Source organism: Tachypleus tridentatus, chromosome 10, assembly GCF_004210375.1.
Source record: "Tachypleus tridentatus isolate NWPU-2018 chromosome 10, ASM421037v1, whole genome shotgun sequence".
Taxonomy (NCBI): domain Eukaryota; kingdom Metazoa; phylum Arthropoda; class Merostomata; order Xiphosura; family Limulidae; genus Tachypleus; species Tachypleus tridentatus.
This window is the reverse complement of record NC_134834.1, coordinates 75,576,947-75,590,162: the sequence shown is the minus strand read 5'-3', so window position 1 is coordinate 75,590,162 and position 13,216 is coordinate 75,576,947. Positions and strand designations below refer to the sequence as shown.

Below are 13,216 nucleotides of genomic sequence, written 5' to 3'. Positions count from 1 at the left end.
CCCAAAATCAATAATAGTGTACCTTAGATATAAAAAAGACATACCTGCATTGGAAGTTTTATGAATTTCACAATTCATAGTAAAGTAAATTATACAGTAAAAGTTAGACAAAGAGTAATCATATAAGGCACAACTAAAATTACTACTTCACTACTCCAATACTGAACTGAGATAGGCATATATAATTTTCCCAAAAAATGTAAACAACTATAGCTTAGTAATTAAGAAGTAACAAATATTCTATGACAAAAACTAATCTTCAATATCACTTAATCAATATGAATATTTTCAATATGGTTAACCTAACAAAGTCCTGGTTTAACAATGATAACAAAGTAGTCATTTTACATTCAAAATTTAAGCCCATTTGTCTTTACATTCAATTTCTGAGATTTGAAGAGAGACACAAAACACCAATTCTGTAAAATTATACCTAGTAACTACCAATATGGATTTCATTTTCTGTTCTCCTCTTCTTCAATGAATGTACATGTACAACAACAGCTTCTTGGAATTAAAATGTTTTTTAACAAATTTGACTATATGCATTTCACTGCTATGACAAAACAAACTGATAACCTCCTCAACTTCCCCTAAGCATGAATGTAAATGTATCAGTCAGACAGTGCATGTTTTTCATTTGAATTAAGATAGCAAAATATCAAACAACTTCCTAACATAACCTAACATAGTATCAGACAGACGGCCAATAGTACTGAGAATTTTATTTACTTTAACGTAAAAGGTTTCTACAGTGATCACAGGGATCAAGCAATGTCAAATTAAAGTAAAATGCTTTATAATCAAATATTCCAAATGTAAATGGAGTTGATTTCTGGATAAAAATATTAAAAACATATCTCCATTATTCTTTAACCCATGCAATAGTGTTTTATACATATAGTAGTTTACATGTAATTATTTCATTAATTTCAAAAGTAACTATAATACATTCTTAAGTTACAAAAAAGTACACAACAATGATTACTGGTGAACAATTTTCATCATAAAATGCTTATGTTTTAAGTTTTCTTAGTTCAAAATGATAGTATTCTGTACATTGAAAGAAACACTGTTACTACATAAAAGTGAACAGATCTATCATTAATTAAATAAAATCATGTACTCACTTATTTTGTAGGTTTTCTCCACTATTCGAGTGTCTAGAACATGATGGTATTGAAAAACAGATTTTCCCAACAATTCTTCTTGCTTGTACTCAAGAAAATCTTCAATTCTTATTAAAAATAATAATAAAATCATGAATGTTAATCAAAACAGAACTGTTTTAAAATACACATTTGTATCTTACTATAAAAACAACTAAGAGTTAACTTAATCCTTTTCCTATCAAGTTAACCCACAATAACCAATCTGTAACAATTCCATCTAGGTCCTCCTTTTATTAACTGCTGAAGTAGCTTTTTTGATTTTGTGTGACCAGAGAAAACATAGTTCTGTTTGTTTGGAATTTTGTGCAAAGCTACACAAGTGCTACAAATGTCCACTGGTAAAACAATTTTCTCTTTCCTCCCATTAGTGATAAAAAATAACAGCCAGCATATGACAGTTTAATTACACAACAAGACCATGAGAAAGTATTACTTTATTGAATGTCATTGCTGAATGGCTCTCTAGTACTTCAGCAAATAAAATATAAAAAGTGTGATTGTTTTAAAAAAATATTTACAACTCAAATTCATTTCCTTTTCTATAATCTAAAAGATTACTCTATAAACTGCCTGCTAGATCTAGTATAAGAAAAGTTTTAAAACTAAAATATTCAAAAGAATCACAAAAACATAACAGAAGGAGATATAAAATATTTTAATTTTTCCATATTTCTCTATTCAGTGTAATTTTGGTTCTACAAAAAAAACAATAATAATAATGAAGTTAAAAATCAAGTATAAAATTAGAATTTGCTTGCAATTGTTAAACTGTTTTTCTATCTTGCTAATGCACATATCTAGGCATTTTCAAAGACACTGGAAAGTGTTTATCTTCACCACAAGGTGGTCAACAAATCAGTAACATTAAAATTTAAAATCTACAATGATACAAATTTAATTAGTTTAAACTTATTCCTTCAAAATTTGCAATAAACATTTTAAATGTTAGGAAACTGGTTATTTCTTAAAACACACTACTGTGTCATTTTAGAAAAGCTTAATGATCAAATGCACTATTAATTTGTTCTTACCAAGTGCTTCTTTTTCCTTACTTTCAAAATATTTCTCTTTAAACTGACTTATAAAACATACCTGTTCAAAATATTGCTATGAAATTAAAATAAAGGAAGTTGGCCACTATAAATAATTTCAAATTAGAAAAACACTGCACACACACTCTTACAAAATAACTTGGGCAGGGACAGTGAATATTTGTTCATCATCTGAAATTTACAAAGCATGGTTGAAATAAAACAGTTGAAAATATTAAGATCTTCTGTGAAAGGGCAGAATGATATAACTAGCGACATAAAGGAGTAAGCTGTCTAAGAAATGATTCACACTCTGACCTTTGATTATTCAAATGAAAGGACAGATTTATGGGATAAGTGCTATGAAAGTTTTAAGATGGTTTGGTAAGACAATTAATCATGTCAAAGATGAATAATCATCTCCAAGGCTAGGATCTTATCTAATCATTTTTGTTATAGCATTTCCAATAAGCAAAACAAATGTTTTATAAAAGTTTTAACATACATCAAGAAATGGAACAAGTCTGAAATAGTATAGTAAGCTAGAATCAAGCAATCAGGCAATAATTAAAGACTGCTCCACCAGAAATTGTATAAATTTAAGCCATTACTGAGCCAAGTTACTTAGTCATCCCAAGAATTAGTTAGTGTTTTATTACTAAACTAAATTAGTTAACCCCAAGAACTCAGTGATACAAAAAGAAAGAAATTTAGAACAAATGTCAAATTCCTTGCAATTTAATGAGTTTTCAATCATACAGTAATATGGTATAATGGTTAGAAGAATTATGCCAGAAGGTTAAATACAAAAAGAAGCTTTCATTAAAAGTAATAATTAATAAATAAATATTCATCTCATGATACTATCATACTGTTCTGTCCTTCTTCCAACATAAGCTTCCTTCAAGCCCATGAGCTTGTAAAGCTCATTATTAGCAGCATATTCCTGGTATTAAAATAATACTTATGTCAGTGGTTAAGTACAAAAAACTTATAAATAGCAACTACATTTCATTAGCAGTAGAGACTGTTTCTATTGTATACTAGTATTCCACTATTAATGTTTCAAACTCCAAAATATTATTATTGTAATACATTGATCGTAACATTAACATGCAACAGTTTAGCTAACACTAAACTATAATATCAACAACACCATATTTTAGAAGATAAAAAATAAAGGTTTACATAGCAAGTTCTGTAGATTTCATAATTCAGTTTAAAGTATTTTCTACAACAAATATTAGACAAAGAGATGCATGTATATGGCACAGATCAAATCTCTCTTTTTTTCGCTACACAGAAGACAGTCATATTAAATTCCCCCAAAATACAAGCAATAGTAATTTTCAAAATATGTGTGCCTGAAGTTTTACTATAAAAACAAATAATCTTCAGAAAATCACTTACTATACAGTGTCTTTAACCTAAATAGATGTTGCCATTAAAATCCAATAACCAATGCATACAGCAGTTACTCTAAAACAGAATAAATAGTGAAAACTTTGCAAAACTTTTACAAAATGTTTGATATAAATCCTGTACTTTGCATAAGAAATTATGATAATTTAAAAAGTAACTGTATGTAGACTATACTTTTATAAAAGCATATTCTGTAAAATTATTATAATTATTTCATCCATGCTTTCCTGCACCCATTTAAGTTGTTTTTTTTAAAAGTCAAGATGTTTACAAAAAATAGCAGATGACCTGTAAAAAAAAACAAAAATGTTCATTTTCATATAGTTGATTGCTTTGTTGTCGTATAACAAACTTTTAAAAATATATATATATATATATTATTTTTTTTACACATGAATATTTTAAAAGCTAACGCAAATGTCCATGAAAATTATTTTTATTATAAACAAGTAATTAAAAAAAAAGATTAAAATTTGGGATGAATTATTTAGATAAATAAAACTATTTACTATTCATTAACATATATTTTTAATTGAAACTTAAAACAGACAAAGCTTTCATGTTTTTTTCTTTTGTTTACTGAGAACTACGAGTGGTTGGTTTCATTTGATTATAAATTGACTTTGCAACCTGATACAGTACTGAAACTTATTCCAGGCCAACAAGGGCTACAAGTAAAGTAATTTCTGCAGGGTACAAAGGTACTGATTTATGACCTTTATTAGCAAGTGTAGGCAACATGTCATTGTATATTCAAGCAACATTTGAAAACCAAAACTTGTCTTTCTTCTTCCAGGCAATGTTTTAATTAGGTTTAAATCAGCACAGCTTCCTCATGAATTAAATGAGATGACCATTACAGAAAATTGATGCACAAAACTGTGATGCACAAACTTAACCTGAATAACCACACTTGGACATCAGTAGTATCCATAATAGGTAATGGTGTGTCAGATAACATTAAAATGTTCTGTATTACTAACAGTTTAACTTCACTTTAAACTGTTACATAAAAGTTGCATATATGTAGAAGATACTAAAATGGAAATCAGGCTTTGAGGATACAGATGGTATTGAATAAGAACAGAACAGAAAATACCTAATGTATATATTAAAATCTGTAAAAGTACTAAAAGTAATATATTTAACCCTAAAAATATTTTCTACATCTTTATAATCTACATGAATTCTTAAAAAAACATGACTCTGGCAATAATTTGACCACTAACTAAATAAACTTCGTGTGTATGTATATGTACACACACACACACACATATATATGTATGACACTAATAAACCAGAATTACAGTATAATATTTATTATTCACATTTTCAAACCTTCCACTACTCTTAAAACTGCCTTCAGCACCAACAGCTTTATAAATTACATAATTTATAAGACATGTCAAGAGTAAATCTTGATTGTACATTAGTACACAAAAATAAATGTATTGATGTTAACTTCAGATGATTCATACAGTAAATCAGATACCAGATGCTTCATAAATTAATTACTTAATAAGCATGGTAATCTACCTGTCAGCATGCCACAAAAATATACAGGATTCAATGACGTTGCAACTAATAATATGCAGACTATCACAACTTTGTAGAGACTTCCCTAACCTACATAACCTGGTTTTGTCTGCTCTTATTAATTAAGACTAAATAAAAAAAATACTCAATATTTCTGGATATTAATAACATTATTTTCCACTCTAAATAGTGAAAACTATCAGATTACTAACAGATAAAAATATTACATGAAGGGTACATTTCACTGTTTGCTTGTTTTTAAAATAAAGTGACTATGTTCAAGTTTCTCAATAAAACAAAACTGATTATTCAACAAAAGCTCTTCATGTATTCATAAAAACACAACATAGTTTTCAGCATTATGTTTTAAGAAAAAAATACTTCTTGGATGTTATTAAGAACTTGTTGGATCTTGAATATTACACAATCAATGAGAAAAAATTACTTTTTTATAAACTCTACACTTCAGAGTAATTTCTTTATAACACTGAAATAATCTAACCTTTCATCAACATAGGTAAATTTCATATTCAGAGAATGTTGGCTTAAAAATGTTTGTTTGTCCAAAGTAACTTCAATATTGGAAGGATGCGGAATGGGTTCAGCAAGGGACACAAAGTAATTTAATGCTGTGAAGTTAGCCTTACAAGCGTGTGTCTCCATTTTGACAACTGGTATATTATTCGTGATGTATCCAGTACAGTGAATTACCTGCAGGTAAAGATTCTGAAATCAGGAAAAGTTTCTAAATGTATACACTACAGAAAAGAACAAAAACTGCATTACACAATCTTTACTAACCCACAGTTCAGACATTTGTGTTTTATTATTTCAAATAGAAAACTATTCAGTTCCTGCTCAAATTTTATTCAAACCTAAAAAACGTAGGACTCTCACAACTTTAATGTTCTTTGTCAGCTATCAGACTCATCCAATGTTAAATAAAAAGTTTTTTAATATAACTATTGCATATTAGTATCTTATATGATTTATGTAAGCACCCCAATTCTTTTTTCTCTTGAGTAAAGTCATTAAAAACATTATCTTCCACAGCAGGCAAACAACTAGATATAGACCACAAGGTACTTCTGTGCTAAACAAGAGGCAGAGGCATTGCTAGATATTAAAAGATTCATGGATTAGACTCGTAGGTGCTGAAAGTTTTGGTGTTTCAGTATGATGTTGATTATGATTTTATATTCTAATTTTTCAAAATACCAACTGAAAATTTGAGGCACTGTCAAATATAATTGAAGCACAAACTCCAGATGCCAGTGCCTAGCAATACCTCTGATAAGAAGTGTTCATCTGAAAACTCTCCTCATTATAGTATCATCTTATTTCTGGTTGAAACTTAAAGTGAATGAAATACTTCAGATAATTTTCTTGCTTGACATAAGAAGACACAATCAAAAATATGAACATTTTCATACATATAGTCTTTGAAAGATTATCTTTATAATGATAAACTTTTACTTTAGTAGTAATTTTTGACCTTCCCAAAAAACTTATCTGAAGTAGTTCAAGTAAGTTATGTATGTTTTTCTTGTCTACAAAACATCAGCAACTGCATCTTTTATTTATATAACTTACATATTTACTTTAATATATTATGTGGCACTAATACCACTATGACACTAACAAATACAACAGATAGGCTTAACAAAACAAATATCCGTAGAACTGTTCAACTATTGTGAAGGATACTACTTGGCATTTACTTAACACTTCCTCAAAGAGAAAAAAATATTTACAGAGAATTTGCATTTGAAGAGCTAAACTACTGATAAGTTTGAACATAAGAAACATTTTATAATACTAAATGGGTCATCAAAACCCTGAGAGAGAATCTTTAAATGTAATAACTTTTAATACCAAATATAAATTGAAGTTGGATTTATGTCTCTTTGTTCTAATACTTTCATGTCTAAGTGTAGACATTACATTTCTTTACATAAATATATTACAATATGGAGTTTATAGCAGAGCATATTAAATACAGGTCTTTAAAAAAAATGTTTAGATGTAAAACATATACAGTGGAACGCCATTAAGCCGCGGACCGGTAAACCGCGAAATTGCTTAAGCTGCTATAGCAAGTCTTGTGAGCGATGTGAGCGAGGATTATCGCGCCTCACCGCTAATCTAAGAACGTGTAAAAATACAGCTTTTGAATTTAATCCTGGCTTTATAACTTCAAGGGGATATTTAAAAAGGATTTGTTTTAATTTGGAAAATAAATAAAATATATTACAATAAAAATCGACCGTTAATCTACCTTATCCGCTCTCTATGTCAACTTTATGGAGACCGCCATTGTTACCGAATCACACCTCTCCATATATTAAAGTTAATCCGCGGTAAATCCGTGAAAAAAAGTGATCAATAATTAAAGTATTATTTTTAATTCGATAATCTGATATAATGATCATGCAATGGCCCGGATGAGGCTCCTCGGCAGAGCTGTTGGCGACCTCGGCTTTTCAGTCACAAAGGTTTAAGCCGTGGTTAAGCAGGTTGACCCCCCAAATACCGAGGCTTAACAGTGCTCCACTGTACACTAGCTAACAAAGATGCATATCAAAATAAAATAGATATAGCTTACATGCAGGAAGGGCTTAAATAAACTTACAATAAATCATACTATATACTGTGCAGTTCACATGTTTAAATGCTTATAGTTTTTGTTTTTCAAATCTTCTTGAAAAGTATAATAAACACATATGATCAGAAAGAGTAGTTGTTTACTATTCTCAAACATCCATTCACAGTTTTTCCAATGACAATGATACTGATTCAATGCAACATAAAAAGTAACTGTTCGTATAACTAAACAATTTAAATAAACATTTAACAAATGTTAAAAGTCACAGTTAACAGAATATTTGTTAATCACTAAAAACATAGAAAAAATATATTTTAAATTATTTTAACAGAATCTAAAATTGTACTTTTAATTCAGGTTACCTAAACCATAAAAGAGTTTACTTTGTACAATAAGTTTAGTTCTCTGCATATTTGTATAAAATCTATACATATATTTCATGCTTGCTGACCTAGAAATTAATTAGTTTCAGAAGTTTCAATTTGGTAACTTTAGTTTTTTTATTTGTGCAAAACTGCAGTCAATTATGTTTAAAAAACACAATTGAGAAAGGATTCTAATTAATCTCCATAAAAAGAAATCACAGCTAAAAGTCTTCAAGCTCTGTAAAAGTAACCTTTCTCCAATGGACACTGACTTTAGGTTACTCTATTTCCTGATAAAAAGAAAGTCTTCTCCTTTCATCTAAACACATAGACACTAATGTTTCATTTAACAAAAAATAATTTTATATTGTTCATTGAAAAATTAGTACAATAAATATCACTACTGTAGAAGTTTTGAGACACTGCTGTGTACACATTCAATCTGTTTTAAGAGTGAAATCAAAGTATACCTTACTTAGGAATTACTGATAGACACAACAATTAAAAACTGAACACATTTCTCCCTTTTCATTAGATGAATACACATATTGTATGATAAAACTGTTTAACAACAGTATTAAGCTTCCAAGTTCCAATGACTATAATAATTATAATGTACTGATAAGCATTTCCAACACATCAAATTGTTAACAAAGCATTACTTCATTAATAAATAATGTAGAGATTTACAATACAGCTTGTATACAATGATGTCCTGAATACAGGACTGAGATTTAATTAATTTTTGCAAACTAAGAAAGTACACCTTGCCTTATAAGAGGCAGATTTAATATTGACGTTTCGTCCCTTGTTAGTCAATGTACACTTCATTCGAAGAAAGAATGACTGGGGCTGAAGCAGCTTACAATTTTCATTACTTTTCAAAGACAATATTTCTTTGATTTCTTCATGATCACAAGGATGGCTGAAGTCATATATACTGTGTCCCATGAGGTCAAGCTACAAATAAATAAACAAAAAGTTAACAGCTCCTTGGTAACTTTTATTCTGTGTTGTTCTATTGTACTTCAAAAATTATAATTCTTTAAAATATGACAATTACACCAGTATCATGATGTAACAAATTGTAATCATCATGATCATGTAATTGTGTGTGCGTGTGTATGTGTCCATGTGTACTGACATGAGACATATTTTTATTTATTTTGTTTTCTAACAGAAACTGGGATATTTTTAATAGAAACAAAACAGGGCTGAATGCATTTAAATAATCCAACACCTCTTATGCACTTTATCATAAATAAACATTCATTTAAATCTTCCAAAGTCATAAACCCTACAAGTTATTACTGAATAATAATAATAATAATAAATTTCACACATACAATAAAATATAACATATAAAGACCAGAAATATATTCATGTATGCAAATGCTTACCAAAAACTAAGTATTTCTAATGCTGTGTTCTTAAAACTTAATTGTGTTGATTGTATGGCAAGTTTTACATTTATCAGTATAACAACTGATTATATAGTTGGTAACCTAAAAATGCATTTTACCTCAAAATTAACTACAATTCAATACAAGTTTTTAAAATGTTTTTTGATTCACCATTCTGATTACTGATAAAATTATATTTATTCAAAACCACTGTTCTCAGTAATTCAGCAAAATACCTCATGCTCGCTTATAGATTAATGACCTTGGTGCATTCACAAATAAAATATTCTTTTAAATATGTACAAAAATACAAAAAAACAAATGATGGTAAATGTGAAAAAACATACAATCTGCCTTGAAATAGGGGTTTAGCATTATTTCTAAAACTTTATATGATTTTATAGAATATCAGCATTTAAGATGTATAAAAACTCATACTGACTCACACTATGAAACATGCTAGAAACTAAACTAAGTGCTCTTAAAATATAATTAAAAGATAAAAGTTTTGGATTAAAACCAAATTAAAAAATCATTAAATGAAAAATATTAACTATAGCTAGTTTTAACTATTCATTTATAAACTAATCAATGTTATCTGTACTAAAACTATATATAACACTACCCAGACTTTTTCAACAATTAACTATTTGTAGTTGTGCAAATTTCAGGTGGCATTAATTCCATGCAATTTGTAGATGCTGTGGTACATTTGCTTTACAAAATATTAAACCTATATTGACTATAAGCACTCCTGTTTCTTTTCACATTCTAAAGGGTGGACCACTTCTGAGACCTTGACATGCAACTTCCTCTAAGGATCAGAACCCTTGCGAGCTCAACAGTCAGTCTCAAGAAGGTTTTTAATTAAATCAAGACAACTTCACTTTTATTCTTCTAACTCTGACTCAAAATTGTTTATAACACGTAACATGATGCATCTTAAATTTTTTGGTAAACCAAACTTTCAATCAAAGCAGCAGGAACAAAGATTCTTTGTTAGTACTCTAAGTGGTATACATTCTGAAGAAACTGGTTTCATACACACATTTATACAAACATGCAAAACTTGTTTCAAAGGTATTTTATGGAGAATTTTGTCAAGATCTATAAAAACCTAAAATTTCATTCAAGAACACAGGTAAATATAATTAGAAATAAACCATTTAAAAAAAAAAAGCAAATAATTAGATCAAAAGATGCATGGATATATATATTACATATAGGATTTGAAATACAATAAACAGAGGTTCCTCAAATTTTTCCTAAATTATTATACATCAAAAGTCTCAAAGTTTTTAAAAATGTACTCAAAGAAATTGATATCAAGATGTGACTTCTATATCAACATATTAATCCTAAATACACCACAAAAGGTCTTGGTAAAGAAAGTCATAAAACAAGGTACGAAAATACAGAACTAACAACTTCTGTCAAACACATATATGGAAAAAAAATAGCCTATACCCATATACATAAAACTAATGCATAAACATAAGAAAAATACAGCTCTGAACCTGGTGATGAAAATGTTTAAGTTTGAAGATCCAAATAGCTCTTGTAAAAACAAGGCACATGCTATAAGTAAGACACATAACAGGCCAAGGTCAAAAGCTGTCGGAAGCAAGACGATATAGACTATGCTCTAATGCATGGTTGAAAAGGATAATCTAATTAAATACATTATTTCCAGCTGATAAATTGTACTGAAACACAAATAGCCTGGATAATACTTTCAATAGGAAAGTTTGTGTAAGACATGTGATAGGAAGTAAGTAACTTCATAGCTTTCAATGGAAATTTTTACATGCAATGATCAACAGCATACATGAAACAAAATAAATACAATATTCCAAGAAAATATAAGTAACTTATGTTTCACTTCCATCAGATAACAAACGGACATCTGGCTTTTCTAGTAATCTCATTTTCTAGTGTCACCCTACCCCAGACTGCATATTTAAACCAGATTTTGTATATCCAACCCTAATTTTCAAAATGGCTAACCATTCTGAATTTTGCAACTTCCATGTTACCTAAAGTTAATAAACACACTAGAGGGAACTAATGAGCTATAATAAAGCAAAATAAGATAAGCACCTTATAAAACTGTAAAATTATTAGATAATACCAGATAAAATTCTAATGAACTCATTACGATGCAAAACTGGTTAATAAAACAAAGGGAATAAATTAGAAAACACTGAATAAGACAAAGTACTATTATAATGTGTTGTGAACAGGGTGTGGGATATAAAACTCTGCTTATGTTGGGTGTTTAGGCATACTAAGGACTACTTACCCCAAGACATGAAGGTCTAATACAAAGGTCAATCAAATCCTATACCAGCACGAGGTAAAATGTACCAATACAGAAGATATAGCACACTATAATATTACTCTAATAACAGTTTTCCTTATGTATTTTGCATAAATTTCAATCACATAAACCTAAAAAAAATGGTGAATTATAAAATTATGGAAATTTATGAATGTGTATGACCTTGATTTGACCTTTATATCAGGACACGTCATGTCAGCTAGCAAATAGCCACTGATATGACAAAGAACCCTTTATAAACACATTTTTGATGTTCCATAACTACTTCACAAAAGCATAAAAAAATCATAATTTTTTACTCAACTTGTAATGTTGTAGCACTGGAAACTGCAAGGATATTATTTTAATGTCTTTAATTATTTATATTCAGTTTTTAAAAAATCCATGGAGTAATTCAACAAAATAGGAAAAAACAAATAAAAAAGTAATATAGTGCAGGTGTTAAAAATAACTTTTAAAAGTCTCAGGTATCCAGTAGGAGTGGAGAAAAACAGAACAAAAAAAACAAAACAAAGATTGTGGAATAGTTTCCAATGCTAAAATGTAAATAACATAATACAACAAATGAAAAAAAACCAAAAAACAATGGGTTCATGAAATGTCTTTGTATAAAAACTAGGAATCACTAAAATAAAATGAGTGAAAATTACTTACATATGTGGAAATCAAGCATACAGATGTAATTTTACATCATGTGTTTATATTAAAAATGACTTATGCACTTTCCTAATTTGCACTACATAAAATTTACACCCTTAATTTTTAAGAATATTAATAAAACACATATTAATGTGTAAAAGTCTAATGAATTTGAATTATTAGCGGGAAATGTGGAGTAGTAATATGAACATGAGAGTACATGTATATTGCAACTACCACTGGCATTATTTACCAAGTACTAACCAAAGAACAATTAATCAAATTAATTTAAATATTTTTTCAAAAATACTAAATCAGTTTCCCCTAGGTGTGTGAGCAAAATACTCTACTTTTAAAATTTATAAGCTACTCAATTCTATTCTTTCTTCACTAAGCTAACTTTTTCACTGTATTCAAAATTCTCTTCAAAATCTACATGGGAGTGTTAAAATTATGAAATTAGGCATTCTTTTTTTAACATAATTAATGATTTTATGTTTTTAAATAGTAAATAACCATATTTAAAACTAATTTTCAAAATATACTTCTATTTCTAAACTTAGTATTAAAATTTAGAAATAGCTCTCCACAGAAAAAATATTATGATATTTTCATGTTGAATTGACTTGCTGCAAAATGATAAGATGGGTCCACTGAATAACAGGAGATTTGATGAGGATTTTTACAACAAAGTAGCTCTGA

General features: G+C 28.5%; 1 protein-coding gene across 2 annotated transcripts in view; it reads right to left on the bottom strand.

Annotated features, from left to right (window-relative positions):
- LOC143229605 (uncharacterized) overlaps nt 1–13,216 on the bottom strand; it is a 108,893-nt gene that overhangs the window by 36,837 nt on the left and 58,840 nt on the right. For both annotated transcript variants that reach the window (XM_076462167.1, XM_076462169.1), the window contains 3 exons: nt 8,903–9,091; nt 5,664–5,872; nt 1,131–1,237 (listed from right to left, as the gene is read on the bottom strand). In XM_076462167.1, coding sequence (XP_076318282.1) covers nt 1,131–1,237; nt 5,664–5,872; nt 8,903–9,091 — 505 coding nt within the window. The remainder of the gene's footprint in view (nt 1–1,130; nt 1,238–5,663; nt 5,873–8,902; nt 9,092–13,216) is intronic.